This window comes from Acanthochromis polyacanthus, chromosome 20 (genome assembly GCF_021347895.1).
Source record: "Acanthochromis polyacanthus isolate Apoly-LR-REF ecotype Palm Island chromosome 20, KAUST_Apoly_ChrSc, whole genome shotgun sequence".
Taxonomy (NCBI): Eukaryota; Metazoa; Chordata; class Actinopteri; family Pomacentridae; genus Acanthochromis; species Acanthochromis polyacanthus.
In genome coordinates, this window is record NC_067132.1 from 28,994,582 (window position 1) to 29,010,618 (window position 16,037).

Below are 16,037 nucleotides of genomic sequence, written 5' to 3' on the forward strand. Positions count from 1 at the left end.
TCTGACATCGCTCAGTGTGATTTTCCAGAATCTTAATCCTCAATCTGATTCTTTTCTCCCCCTCCCTCCCCTTCGGTTTTCATGTGACAGGTGAAAAGTGATAGTCATTTGTTTTCCACTGAATCCTGTTTTCGTCCACCGATTCTGCTTCTGCAGCCAATCACAGGTGTACACAGGTTCAACTAAGGGTGCAAATGAAATGTTTCTGCATACATGAGGCTTTTTAACCACCTTAAAATGGCATAAATTTGATGAATCTATAGAGTGCAAATGCAGAACTCCTTATTTTCATGATTGATTAAGCTGCTGGTTAGTCTCTTGATTAATAGAGGAATCATTTTGTTATACAATAGTGAGAATTGGCTGTTCAAATCGTTTTTTTTATGTGACAAGCAGCCCAAAACTTAAGACACACCCACTTCATTTTTACAAATGACAAAGAACAACGTTAAATCCTTACATGTCAGTTGCCAAAACTGTTAAATGTGTGGCATCTTTCCTTGAAAAATAACAATGATGATTGTTAATTTATCATAAAAAGTTGCAAATTTATTATACTACCGTTCAAAAGTTTGGGGTCACCAAGGCAAATTCATGCTTCCCAGTAAAACTCACACTTTTATCCATGAAGTAACATAACTACACAAATATTTTATAATCATCAATGAGCCTTTCAACACCATTAGCTAACACAATGTAGCATTAGAACACAGGAGTGATGGTTGCTGGAAATGCTCCTCTGTATCCCTGTGGAGATATTCTATTAAAAATCAGCCATTTCCAGCTAGAATAGTCATTTACCACATTAACAATGTCTACACTGGATTTCTGCTTAATTGAATGAAAACTGATTTTCTTTCAAAAATGTCAAAACATTTCTAAGTGACCCCAAACTTTTGAACAGTGAGGTATCTGTTGATCAACTAATGGATTATTTTTTCCATATAGAAGTTGGAAAATCAATTTATTCACTTTAAAAGCATGCTATTGAGTAACATATGCACATTCTGAGGTTAATGTTGCATTGAAAAATGAGAAAGAAAGCATCAAATGACAGTAAAAAACTGCTCCTGTGTGTTCCTGCCTGGCCTGATGCTGCATCATTCAGCTTTATTTGCAGTCCAGCCTCAGGAAGAGTCACTCCACTGTATCCACAGCAGCCCCACAATCTGTCATCTGATTTGATTTTATGTTGCCTCACAGGATACAGAACCACCTCCCCCTGTGTGCTTAACAAGCCGAGCATGCTGGGATTTAAAAACACAGACTAGCTCATCCACTCATCACAGCCCACAAGTAGCAGGAGCAGCTACTCGGGGAGAAGCTTTCAAACCGCTCGAGACGCAAACATCCTGCTCGTATATGTAGAAATCCACAGTCTGCCTGCAGCAAAACAACTCACATCTGTTCAGATTTACCTTTTTAATTAAGACGACTTCCTAAAAAGATTAGAAACGCGCTCTGCCACTGCATGACTTGATTACTGGGCTCTGAGACGCTGCACGTACACACAGCATAGACTCCACCAAAATATTTTACCATTGATTTCCAAGAAAGGTTTCATAAAAGAAAAGAAAAGAAAAAAAAAAGCTTCCATGTGTTTCAACCCATCACATCCATCTCAGAGTCTGGCAGAGGACCCAGAAATGAAATTCAATTTTTAGGCACTGTAGTGATGTGATTAAGATGGGAAAAAAGCACGGGGAACCAGATTTGTCAAACTGCAGGAAATCCTGAGGGTGCAGCACATTTTAAGGTGGACTGAGCACATGGAACATCCTCGACCTGATAATTAATCAAATGTAGAATAAATAGTAAGAAACTTCCTAGACCTCTCTGCCATTTCAGCCTTATTAGATTATCACATGAGATCATAGAGGAAGAAACTGGTTTGTTTCCAGGCCTGCATGTTGCTGGATTTCAGACTTAAACGCTAAAAGCTGCTGGTTGCAGATCAGCAGTGCTTGTGGGCAGCAGAGGGCAGACCTGTGTGCTTTAATCCCATCCAGACTCTTCAGTTTGTCAGGGAAGGACCGGCTGATAGCAGCAGCTCAGAGGAAGACTTCAGAGACTTAAGAGGAGCAAAAAGCAGGCAGCAAACCGACGATGCATTTTAGCAAACCACAGAACCCGATCAGAAAGCAGAACAGAGAGGTTTAGCCCTGTAAAACCCACTGCTGCAAAAATACAACATCGGGGTAATTTTTCTAATTTTTGTCTATATTTGTGTCTTACAGCATTAGAGAGCATTTTTCAGAGACTTTCCATGCAATCGCACATGAATGCAATCATCCCCGATGGCCTACTGTGAAATAAATCCTGGAAATCTGTGCCAGGAAGTCATTCTTTTATTATTCACTTGTTCCTTTAGCTAAAAAAAGACATTAATAGCAAATAAAAACAGCAAAAAAAAGCACAAATCCAGCTAAATCTGGATATTTCGTTCACAAAACAAACAAACACTGGCATCTAGTGGGTAAGAGCAGCTGTTTTTCTCTATTTTCATTCCTAATTGTTAAAAACAACAACACCTAAACACAAAATATCAATGCTGCTAATTTGCTTTTATTAAAAACTTGCGGCTCGCCCCTGTGTTCCCATTTACCAGCGCGTCCCGTTCTGTCAGGCGGTGATTTATGACGGATAGTTTCTCATTTCATGCTACTGCTGCGAGGAGCTGCACTTATCAAGCCACATGTCTCTCCCTGGACTGGAGCTACTCTGGAGGGCTGCAGTCTCTAAATCCTTTACTCCAAACCGTAAAGATGAAGGCGGTGCAGAAGCAGCTGCCACACCGAGGGAGTTGTCGGGTCACCGTCAGCGGTATTTTCCCAAAGCTGTGCCACTGCCAGCACGTCTACAGCTGCCAGACAGCAATTAATGCATGCCAAGGGAGGCGGTCAATCATCCTGACAAGTTTTAAGTAACATGAATTAAAACACGGGGATCAATATCCTTGATGCCGGGAGGATAAATGTGTAAAAACTGAGTTTGGCGCAAATCATTTTTACTTCGAGAGCAGCTTTGGTCCAACTCCATGTAAAAATGTAGCTGAATTTTTGGCATTTTTGCTTGGAAATGATTAGAATGATTGCTAAGTTACAAAGTTGCAAATTACTATCTGGTGATAAAGTAAATGAATCAGATCTAGATGCAAATTACAAAAAAAAAAACAACTTTACTGGAAGAAAATGACTCCATGTATACATTCTGAAGCAAAAAATAAGCAAAAAAACACAAAAATGACAATAAAACCTGGTTGTCTGTGTTGCTGTTGCATCGTTCAGCAGACATCCTCGATGCCGGGAGAAGAAATGAGTAAAAACTGCAGTCGGCACCAATAACTGTCTGAATCTGAATCTGGGCTGTAAGAAAGAGGTTTACAGTGACATCTTTTTGGATTTTTTTTTAAATCAATGATTACAAAACCCTTGTGCTACTTGAAAACAGTTGAAAATCACTTTATATTAGTTGAAAATGACTCAGAATCTGTTCAAAATCATAATTTTTGAATCATTGTGAACAATTGGAATCATTTTTAAGATGTTTTCTTGTCATTCTGGACAAGTTTCAGTCCAGTTTTGAGTCTCTGTTCATCATCTGTAGAGAGATGTTTCACCATGCTGAATGCATCTTCATTGTATCTCTCCTCTCTTTACTGTTGCTGAGCCGAGCTGCATTTATTTTACTGAACCAGTAGGTTTGATTTTCCTCTCAATCTCTCTAAACCTCTTGAAACTTCTCCAAAGTAACATAAAATCGTCCAATAATTTTAGAAAAGTGTGAGCTTTCATGGAAAACATGAAATTGCCTGGGTGGCTCCAAACTTTTGAACGGTGGTGTATAAGTTGAAAAAAATCACTTTATTTACTTTAGAATCATGGCATTGAGCAACATATGCACATTCTGAAGTGAATGTAAAAACATTCTAATGCGAACCGACTCTCTGAAAAGAACGAGAAAACTTCAGTGGAGAGGAGTCATATGGCGTCGCTTCTGTGATTGAATTCACACATATGGCGCTCTAGTAATCAGTCCAGCTGGCGGAGTCGAAACAGAAAGAGAGAGAGGCAAAAGTTTTGCAACTCTATATGAGGTAAAAGACAAGTGTGACCTTGTCAGAGCAGAAGAAAGTGGCCTCATTGAAGCTGTGATGGGAGCAGCCGTTCACAGCGGGAGCAAAAGTTCAGGTGAGGGAGAGAAAAGAGCGAGAACTCATGAATTTATACTGTGGTGTCACATTTCTCTGTTGCAGTCCATTTCTCACTGCGAATACTGTCATAAACCTCCACCTTCAATCCCGAGCTTCACAGAAGGGAGGATCAATCTGGCCATTACTGGGATATGTGGGCCTGTTGGACCTCTGCTTCATGACCAGACTGCCCAATTTGCAACTGCAGCCGTTTTACACACCCTGACATCTGTCCCTAAGTATCGCCAAGATGTCGCGGAGGCAGTTTGAAACGGGCCGGAGTCGAAGTCTGATTGATTTAAGGGCTTCTTTCTCGGCGGTCGCATTTCGTAGGTGAGGCACCGGGGCGAAGTTTGGGCTTTAGATTAAAAGCCTTTTCTCTCCTGTTTGTGTGTGAGAGTGTGTTGGCGGCTGCCGGCTGGAGGTTTGTTTTGAATGACAGGCCGAGATTGAAGGTGCTGGAGCCTGACGCTGTTGGACTTAAAATTAAATGGCCAAATTAATAGGTGCTGTCACTTGCCGGGCCGCGGAACCACCCGCCCCGATCCGACTGGCAGCGCCTCCCCTTTTGATGGACACCCTCGTCCACCCAATGCCAACTCCCCCGACGCTTTTCGCGACGAATCGGAGCGTCGGAAACAAATCTCAGAAATGACAAATACAACATGAGGTGAGGGGGAAAGTTTGGACGAATCACATTTTTGCTCATTCGGCAGGTTTTTTGTGACGCGTCTATATCAACGGCGGGATTCCTGCAGCAAAAGTGACACGAAGCATGGCAAATTGAGTCGAAATCCTATTTGAAATGGGCGAGATAAAGTCCCCGGGAAATTTAGAGGGACAGCAAGAGCAGGGAGGAAGGCTTGAAGAGAGGGAGGAAGGGATGGGACGACGGCTGGAGCATCGAGCACGTAGAAAGTGTAAGAAGCACAAAGGTAATTTGCAGAGAGGAGGGAAATGGAGAGGAGAGGAGAGGAGAGGAGAGGAGAGGAGAGGAGAGGAGAGGAGAGGAGAGGAGAGGAGAGGAGAGGAGAGGAGAGGAGAGGAGGAAAAAATGAAAAAAATGAATTTCGGTTATCTCATGCTTCTCTGTTGACTTGGATCCCATTTCCCAGACAGGGCCAGCAGAATAATTTCACGTATGGTGGAGATGGTGGTCCAAGTAGAAAAAGTCTGTTTGCTGAGGGTTGATTCGTCATTCTGGCAGCTCAGCAATAAACCAACAAATCCAGCAGCAGGAAGTGAAAGAAGCAAATCTGAAGTTGAAGACGACCAGCTACTGTGTGAGGTAGATAGAGGTTCTGGGTGTGCACTAAATAACCAAACAAAATCTGAAAATGTTCTCACTAGCTTCGTCTGAAACAGCCTTAACAATCGTCTTCTATAGATGACATCATGTCTGAAGCTAAATAAGGTCCCAACTGAGAGAAATATTTAAATATTCTTAGTGCAAATAAAAGGATTGCATGATGATCTTGTGCAAAACCTCTTCGTCTAAAGAGGATAAACCCTCCTGTGATGTTTTAGGTTTTCAGCAGATCGAGTTGAAAAACTTTGGCAACCTCAAGACTTCCTGCGGTAAAAGTAAAGTTTTCTACCTTTATGACATCTCCATCTGGTGTTTTTTGAAAGTTGAAAGACACATTATGAGAAAAATACGGAAGTGGCAGAGTTAGCATGCGCTGTGTAGAGTTGTGTCTAAGCCCATTTAAGGCATGAAGGGATTATTCTGATGGGGAAAAAAAACTTCCAATGCACAGAAATGAGTTTTTAGGGCTTTCATCCATGACCAGAGAGGCACTTTCCTCTTCCAGAACTTTTACTTGTGTCTAAATCCAATGATATTCCCATCAGTTTTGTTGCTACTTCCTGTTTGGAACATATTAGCACTTGTTAGCATGCTAATATACTCAGGCAGTGTAGACCTCGTATGCAGGGGTAAATGAGAAAGGGAAGAGCCTGAAGTGAAACAAGTTGAATTATTATGATTTATGAAGGGAAAATAGGAGCTTGCTGACCTTTATTTCACTGAAGTTCAACTTGGGTGATTGATGATCGATAGAAATTGATACAAATTGTGCGATCAGGACGTGAACTTTTGTTTTTTCTAAAGGGGGAACCACTTCACTGTACTAAAGACGATGTACCGGTTTTACAGCAGCATGTTGGTAGGAATTATGGAATTATTATTGTACTATTAAGTGCCAATTAATACATTTCTTTTGCTCTCTCTGCATTGTAAAATATAATGTTTGGCCTCTATAAAAATAATGATAAAATAACACAACATTATCCATCAGTCTATTTGAGTTGAGATGACTTTTACTAAATTATGTTATGAATTGGGGGACTTAAGTGTTTTTAATTATTATTTTAAATAATTATTATTTAATTATTTTTTATTATTTCAATGATTGGTAGCATAGTCACGAGTTTTAAGTTGATTACTGATAAAAATTAAGTTGCTCCAAGTAGCATTTCCTTCTTTTCAAAAGGATTTTTAAAAGTTTTTAGGCAGTCGGATTGTTAAAAAATTACATTGCTTCAACGTTTAGTACGAAGACAAGGAGACTTGACCTCAAGCTGAAGAGAAATTCATTTTTAAAGCCAAATCCCTGAAGTTAACTCGACTTAAATTTAGTTTTAACTCAACTAATCCTAAAACCCGAGTTTGAATTACACACAATACCAAGTTTATGCAATTACTTACATTACCATGTTATCACAACTCATCACAACTCAGGTTTGCAACTTAAATAGTTTGTTCAAAATCGAGAAATTTGATTTCTTTCCATGCAGCCGAGCATTGAACTGGGCTGTGGGACTAGCGCTCTTAAGTTGCGTGTTGTCTTCGTCAAGGAATGTGGCAGAGTTATGTTACGATGGGCGTCCGTCTGTCTGTCTGGGTGAAACATTACTCAAAAACACACTACTGAATTTGGATGAAATTTTCAGGGAAGTTCAGAAATGACACAAAGACCAAGTGATTAGATTTTGGCAGTGATTTGGGCTTTAACGTGACCAGTTTGCTCTGGTGCCTCTTCAGTCTTTGTGTTCTGTGGGTTTCTTAGGTTCTGTAGCCACTGAGGGGTGTCTACCTGCAATATAGCTTCTGTTTGCGGCTGCTATTTCAGTGAAGAGCTACCAGTGTTGGTGAAGACTGTAGCTCCAGCTAGTAGTCGACTAATTCGGTGAGAAGCTTCTTGTGTCTTGTGTGACCTATGTTCTAGATCTCAGCTTGCTCTGAGATCTAGAACATAGGAGACAGAAGTTGGCACGTGTTTTTGGAATTTTGGTTTTTGAGTTTGACTAGGACTTCGTGTGCATTTTCTTAGCTAGGCTGATGACTCTGTTGTTTGTTTGATTTTATTTGGTTCAACATCCACCAGCCCTGTTTTCTTTTTGTTTGACCCCTTTTGTGTTACTTGGCAATAAATTGCTTTCACAAACCAATTACATGTGGTTGTTTTTGTTGCACTCAGCTGACCCTAGCGGTTAGATCATAACAAACAAAACAAACAGACAGCTTGAGTTTCCTGCTAATTCAAACTATTAAATGTTCAAATCTGACTCACATTTTATTGCACATTCAGATTCAGTCCGACAGAAAACTTTGGTCTCCTCACTAGAATTTAACTCTGTTTGACGGTTCGCTACGAGCCAGTTTGTGGGCTGCTGCTTATTAAACAGATTTAATGCTGCTCCAGTCGCTTCATTAGCGACTTATCAGACGAGAGGCATTAAAATACAGTAAGTAGCCGGGCGTCTGGCTGCAGCTGCCTCACTTATTACTCTGTCATTTGTCTTGCTGTTGTTTTCCTGCGAGCGCCGTCGACTGCAGCTCGACACACAGCCGAGCCCCGTGTTTGTTTGCACCTCCAGATGTCCTCAAATCATAACTGTGATAGGTTTAGAGACGGCAGGACCGAGGAAAAACACACACTGAAGGGGAAACAATGAATGAAAGGGGATAGTCTCTGAAGATGAAAAGTTGCGATGAATTTGCCTGCCAGCCTTTAAACTTGCTGAACACGTCCAGTAAACACATCCGCGGCGGTGGAAAAGCTTTGGTATGACTACAGCAACCTGCTGTCATTATCTGATGGCTTTTTAATTTGTTTTACGAGCAGATTTCAGTCACAATTTTGACTCGAGGCCAACTGAACTGGCCAGAATGCATTAGCCACGGCTTCAATTAGCACAAAAAAAAAATCAATACATTCAATTCCACATTAGTCATTTCTCCACTCAGCCCTTTTATTTTGTGTTTGTTTTGTTTAGTATTCTGGCTCGGAAAGCACAAAGGTTGTGTGAATGACTAAAAAATGATATAGAAAACCTGCAGATTTAAAGTAATTATCGATTTATTTGGGGGGAGAAGTAGGACTTAAATGCCACAGAGGAGACAAATGTCCGCAGAGAAAAATCGCTTATTCATATTTCAGCCTTTGCTGCGTGTTGCAGTCAATCATCTGTCGTTTCCAAAAGAATCAATACCGAATCACGCCTTTTTTTTTCCTAATATATCCCCCAACAAATCTGCTATATATCACAGAAAAGCGCTTTCCGATAACATTTGTATTTCCATCAAAATATCATTAAACATACACATTCCTGCACTCTTTTTTCTCTTCCTTCTTTAGCCAGTAAAGCCTCTCTGCTGTGTAAAGTGAGGTATAGCAGTTCATGAGCTGGAAGCCATTTTTTGGTGGAACGGAGAGACTGGAATTAGACACATTAGCAAGGAAATGAGACATCTTTACACAGAGTAGTGATGTGTGCTGTCTGCCCGGGGAGGGAAAGTCTTTGTATTAAAATCTGGCACATCAAAAGCGCCAGACAGGCCTGGACTCGCTGCTCCCGGACTGTAAATCATCTGATCTGCTCCTATCAAAGAGTTGACCTCAGGCTCCAGGACAGGAGGGAGGAGAAGCGGCACATCACTGCTAAAGTGTATCGGAGGTGACTTTCTGATAGAAAGGATTCAGACTGAGAGAGGATGGGCGGTCAGGACGTGAATCAAGATGAAGCTTAAAGGCAAAGACTGACGCGGCTTATTTCAGCTCGACACAAGATGTCAATGGAGCAGAACATTTAGGAAAAAAAGCACTTTCTCTTTGTTGAATTTGAACAATGGATTCTACAGCTGTGAAATAATGTGGTGTCCTTCTCCAAACAGACAGTTCACACGTGAACGTCCACAAGCGGCCGAGATGCAAAACAAAACTGCGACTCCTTTTGTTGACGAGACTCAGATTAATAATGCTGTTATTCGGAGCTACACTAGCATTCAAAAGTTTGGGGTCATCCAGACAATTCCTTGTTTTCCATGAAAGCTCCCATTTTTATCCATGTGCTAACATAACTGCACAAGGGTTTTCTAACCATCAATGAGCCTTTCAACACCATTAGCTAACACAATGTAGCATTAGCACACAGGAGTGATGGTTGCTGGAAATGTTCCTCTCTACCCCTATGGAGATATTCCATTAAAAACCAGCCGTTTACAGCTAGAATAGTCATTCACCATATGAACAATGTCTCGAGCAGGGAAGTAAAATTCAGGGGACACATTCAGCCCAGTTTGATCACAGCATAAGAACCTATAAATAACCACAACTCCAAATGTTTCCCTTTGCTTTAGTGAAATAAAGACACAAAACAACTAAAACAAGACAAAAATGAGAAAAATGAGAAACAAAAATCACAAAAAAATAACACAACACAAAACAAAACAAAAAAGAGATAAAAATTTTGACAAAACAAGTTACAAAGCGCCGAAACAATAGACAAATGACACAAATGAGACAAAAAATGTTTGAAAAAATGCAAGCGAGACAAAAAGGAAACAAAATGACAAAAAACATGAGTCAAAAGTGAGAAAAATAGACAAAAAAAAAAAAACAACAAAAACCACACAAAATATTACAAAAATGAGAGACAAAAAGAACAATGAGCAATCTAGTATTTTACTTTAAGATCAAAACAGCTTGTCATGATCTAGGAATTACTTTTAATTTACACCTCTACTAATTTACAATCTGCAGTTAAGGGCTTCTCTGTTATTTTTACACTTTACAAAGCCGGGCCGGATTGGAACCTCTGGAGGGCTGGTTTTGGGCCGCGGGCCTCATGTTTGACACCCCTGGCCTACACTGTATTTCTGATTAATTTAATGTCATCTTCAGTGAAAAAAATGCTTTTCCTTTAAACAGAAGGACATTTCTAAATGACCCCAAACCTTTGAACAGCAGTGTGTGTGGTGTGTGAGGGTCATTCCTCTGGGGACCACGAATGTCAAACAGTCGTCGACATTTCAGTAAAGTGAAAGTGGTGGACTTTATTGGACATTATTTCTGTGTGTGTGTGTGTGTGTGTTTTCATCCCATCTCTTTCTCATTTTTCTGCCACCGGAGGGACATTCCTAACTGTGCTCGATGTGACAGGGTCGATTGCGATGACGTGCGAAGGCAAAAATCGATGTAAAAAGTACGTTTAATCTCTGCTCCCTCTCCTTTGGAAACTTTTCTAGAGAAACGTCGAAGCCGAAGTGGGCACGAGGATGGTCAGAATCCCTTCTTTGTCCCTCTGTCTGAAAGTTGTAATGTGTAAATGATAAACTGAGGCAGAATGTTGATGAAATTGCATGTATTTTTCTTAAGACATTTCAGGATGCTCATAATGTTTTGTAAAAAGATAATTCCTTAAATGTGAACATTCCTGCGCTAAAACAAAGGAAAAGTTTGGAGTTGTGGTTATTTATAGGTTGTCATGCTGTGATTTTTCTGGTCACTGGAGATCAAATTGGGCTGAATGTGGAGCCTGAACTAAGATGAGTTTGACACCTCTGCTGCAGATAATTAAAGCCTTGCCTCAACACGATCTGAGCATGTGCAACAAAGTGCTGACTTCAGCTGTGTCTGAAAAATGTAAATGCATCTCCCTGTATGTTGCTAACTCATTTAATCTCTGCTGTCATTCCCAAATGCACCCTCTTATTGCACCGGTGCCTCAATTTATTTGCGTTCCATCGCTCCATGCTGTGCCTGGCGGCGTTTGGTTGTCACAGGTTGTTGAATCTCAGAGCCGTGATCCACCTCCCAGCCCTGACGCCTCCTTGTCATATATCCTCCGAGGAATGTGAAACTTGTTCATTTCCCCGCGACGAGCCGCTGCAGCCAAGGCCACATGACAAGTGAGCTGCAGCGGCGTGCATTTCATCCCCAAACAAGCGAACACAATCGCGAAATGAGTCGCCCCTGGCCCGAGCCACGTCTCCATCAGACCCGCTGATGTGACAGAACTTTGATGAGCTTTTCTAGGGGTTCAAACGAGGCCACGGATTGGTCCTCATGAGCTTAAAGACATGAAGAGTCCCTGCAATAATCAGCACAGAAATCACTTCTTTTGGTCGATTCTTACGCTTGTTTAGAGTCTATATGTTTTATTTTAGATATAAATAATGCCTACAGAAAGCAATGAAAGCTTTGTAATGCTTTTCAACACTGAATCACTGGCTGTTCTGACAGGAATTTTTTAAAAAAGCATGTAAAATTAGGGATTGCATAAGTATTCTACACCTTCAAGTCATCATTTAATAGATGCACCTTTGGTCGTAATAACTCTAAATCACACTAAACTTAGGAACGACAAATTATACTGCAAAAGTTCAGCGCTCAAGAACAAGAAATGAAGCAAAAAGGGGCAAAATTTTCCTAAAAATAAGCAAAATTAACTCCTAACATAAATGGAAGATTTTGTTTGCGAAGATTTAAAAACATGTAGCCTTAAAGAACCTTCTGATTGCTTAAAACATGCAGCAAGACTTCAGAAAAATGTATTTATCTCAGTATTTTGGTGTCTTATAAGCCCATGTTAGGGCTGGGCATACTGAATGTAAGTAAGACACAACAATAAAAAAATAATTCATTCATTCATATAGGAGCAATTTTCTCATTTTGTAGAAAAATATTTGATTCACAGAACCCATCGATAGCTTAAAACTTGTGCAGCCACATAAAAAGAGGCACATTTGTCAAGAAAAGACCCAAAACAGCTAATTATGCTGCAAAATTTCAGCTCAGAAAGACAAGAAATTAAGCAAAAACACAATAAATATTACTTAAAATAACCAAAATGATGTGCTAACAGATAAGAAAAATTTCATTTGCCAAGATTCTTGATCACAAGTAAAAAGATTGTAGGATTCAAGGATCCATCGATATCTTCAAACTCCAAACTAAAAGAAGCAGATTGTCTAGAAATAAGCAGGAACGACAAATTCTACTGCAAAAGTTCAGCTCTCTTAATTTTGTCTTTTTTGACCAAAATAAAAGCTCTTTCATGTCAAAGTGAAAACAGATTTCCACAAAGTAGTTTCAACTGATTAAAAATCTAAAACGTAAATTAAAAGCGTAAAAATGCATTCAGCCCCTTCAAGTCATCACTCAGTAGACACAGCTTTTGTCGTAACAACAGCATTAAATCACAGTCAGTTTAATTTTAGCTTTGTTATACAAGGATTTCAGAAGAAAAGACAAGCCGCTGCCACTTGTCAAGCACATTTCATCCCCAAACAATCGAGCACAACCGCTGAACGAGTCGCCCCACGTCTCCACCAGACCCGCTGGTGTGACAGAACTTTGATGAAACCGGGAGGCTAAACAAACAGATGAAAAAGGGATTTTGTGACACAGGTGGAGAGCCGGATTTAACTTCCACCTTTCGCCCGGGCAGCCTTGAGGGACGGCGAGTTATGAAGGAGAGTCCAGAGGGCAGCGTTAAGCATCAACAGTGCAGCCGTCCTGTCACTGCACCCCGATAATACAACACTCACAGTCCAGAGAGTCCGACCCAGCAGGACGCAGCAGACACACGGTTAAAATCACGATTCATATTTTCACTAAAATGAGATTCCTGCCCGCAAATGCTTCCAATTATCCTCCAAAATATTATGTCTAAGTGATTATTTTTGGACTAAACTTGCAATAATGCAGCCAAAATGTGGCAAAACCACCCTGCAAATAAAGCATCATGCACACCACATGGGCCTAACAGCGCTAATAAAGGAGGGACACTGAGCTGCAGCAGCATCAGTGATCCGGCTCAACAGTTCTCCAGCATGCACACTAGAGCAGGAGAGCAGCTTACCATTTTGGAGGTGGTGGTATCGATCTGCTGGGTGGCAATTAGCATTGACATGACTGAAGTGACAGCAACAAAAAGGGGGGAAAAAAGACAAAAGCTGCTCTCTTCTTCTGTTGTCCCTTTTACTTCAATACAGAAAAGTCCCCTGGACAAAGTGCCGAATGAAGGCTTCTCCTAAAGTGGGAGGATTAGTGGAACCCTCTGCCTCCTCGACCCTCTCGTCAGCTGACTGGCGGACTCCGAGCTCCACTCCCAACGCTGGCCAATCAATCAGGATTCAGTCTGATGCGCGGGGATCCATTCGCCAAAATGGGCTCTTTGGAAACGTGTGCTTCCCCCAGATTCTCTCGCTCCGGCTGTAGCTCCCCCTTTCTCCTCCCCTCTTTATCCCGTTCCCTCCTTCCACACCGCTCTGCCGATGCCTCTTTGACTTTTCCCAGCCTCTCGATCTTCCTCATTGACTCTGCCTCCCTTATAGGGTTTATCAGTCTTCGTCTCTCGGAGACAAGTCGCCTCCTCGAAACTCTCACTTGAAGTAGCTGCAGTGGCTACTCCCTCACTCTGCCAGATCCAGTCTTATCCCCACCTTTCTTTCTTTCTCCACACAAGCAAGAATTTGCCTCATTTTCTTTCCGTTGGCGGGTTCAGTACCTGCACTAAATTGGCGGTTTAAATGTAATCTGTTGGTCTGGCCATGAGAGAGACATCTGCCAGCGCATGCAGCCAAACACCATTCTTTACATCTCCATCACTGCCTTAGAGAGGCAAAAGGTGTGTGTGTGTGTGTGTGTGTGTGTGTGTGTGTGTGTGTGTGTGTGTGTGTGTGTGTGTGTGTGTGTGTGTGTTTCTGAGCTGGCAGGTGGGCAAAACAGACAGAGGAAGGGAGGTGGAAAACACGCGAACAGACGGGAAACTAAATCAAACAAACAAAAATGGAGAATGCAACAGAATGCACAGAAGCGTCCACGCGCAAGAGAAAGAAAAGTTGGTGTATGACGCTGGAATGATTGGCTATCAAACCCGTCCTCGAAGTTTTCACTGGAGTTTGTGTTTCTGCAGGGCTGGATGAGGTGTCAGCTCCCGTCTCCCAATCTGCAGATCAATTTAATCAGCCCCTCTGATGGCTTGTAATAAAGTGGCGGTGATGTATTCGTGCTGTGAGTCGCACCTCGTAAATTACCCGCCCACCTCCCCGGGAAGATTGGTCCCCGGCACGGCGCAGGACCGATCTGAATTTATGTAGCGTTTATAGCCACGCCGCGGTGAGCCAAAGAGCCAAAGAGGAACGACCGGTTGTGCAGTAACCCAAAGCTCGCCCCGGCCAGCAGCTAGTGAATGACAAGCGGCGAGACGACCATGAGGCTGGCTCTCGGCCTGGATTGAAGATGATTGAATGGTTTATCTCAGGACAAACGCTGGTGATAAGAAAAGTTCTGCAAGTTTTAGGTCAAGATTAATTTGCTTTTGTCAATATTAATGCAGCTCAGTCATGATGTAGTTAAGAAAAGACTCAGAACAACCAGTTATACTGCAAAAGTTCAGCTAAGAAAAACAAGAAATTAAGCAATAAAGTGCGGGAAATATTACTTAAAATAACCAAAATGATTCGCCAACAGAACAGGAACTATTCATTTGCCAAAACTTTCGAGCACAAGTAAACATATGTGGACTTATAGAACCAATTAATATCTTAAAACTTATGAAGCCAAAGTAAAACGATTGCCTAGAAAAGAGCCGGAACGACTAATTACACTGCAAAAGTTCAGCAAAGAAAAACAAGAAATTAAGCAAAAAAAGATGCAGAGTATTACTTAAAATAACCAAACTGGTCTGCCAACAGAACAGGAAGATGTAATTTGCCAAAATTTTCGAGCACAAGGGAACATATGTGGACTTAAAGAACCCATCAATATTTTAAAACTCGTGCAGCCAAACTGAAAGAAGCACATTTGCCGAGAAAAGAGCCAGAATGACAAATTGTATGGTAAAAGTTCAACTCAGAAAAACAAGAAATTAAGCAAAAAAAGATGCAGAATATAACTTAAAATAACCAAAATGATCTGCCAACAGAACAGGAAGACTTCACGTGTCCAGATTTCTATACAAAAGTAAACATATGTGGACTCAAAGAACCCCTCAGTATCTCAAAACTCATGAACCCAAATTGAAAGAAGCACATTTGTCAAGAAACAAGGAGGAAGGACAAATTGTATTGCAAAAGTACAGTGCCCAAAACCAAGATATAAAGCAAAAAAGATACAAAATTTTCCTTAAATTAAGCCAAATTAACTCCTAACATAACCGGAAGATTTTGATTGCCAAGATTTCAATCACAAATAAAAACATCTAGACTTATAGAACCTACTGACATCTTAAAACATGCAGCCAGACTTCAGAAAAATGCATTTATCTAGGCACAAAGACAAGACATAGGAGCGATTTTCTCAATTTGTAGAAAAATGTGCTTCAATATAGCATCCAACGCCTTCGCAGTCGCCTTGAATGAAACTACATACCCTGAAATTTACAAAGAAAAGTAGCATATTGGCCTTAAACATAGCAATCCTCACTAAGATAAATGCACTATCACTAGAAATGAGACTTTCTTGCTTAAAGAAGGATGAGTCTGAATGCTGCAGCAGGCAGTGAGTCACTCTGAACAGTCCTCAGAGAGGGAGCTCGATTTTCTTTTCGCAGC

The 16,037-nt window shown here is 41.1% G+C and overlaps 1 protein-coding gene across 3 annotated transcripts in view; it reads right to left on the reverse strand.

Moving 5' to 3' along the window:
• dpp6a (dipeptidyl-peptidase 6a) overlaps positions 1-16,037 on the reverse strand; it is a 290,499-nt gene that overhangs the window by 205,093 nt on the left and 69,369 nt on the right. The window contains exon 1 of one of the 3 annotated variants that reach the window (XM_051940644.1): positions 13,343-13,856. The exons of the other annotated variants lie outside the window; for them this stretch is intronic. Coding sequence (XP_051796604.1) covers positions 13,343-13,393 — 51 coding nt within the window. The 5' untranslated portion in view covers positions 13,394-13,856. Of the gene's footprint in view, positions 1-13,342; positions 13,857-16,037 lie in introns of those variants that run through there. 3 annotated transcript variants of the gene reach the window in all.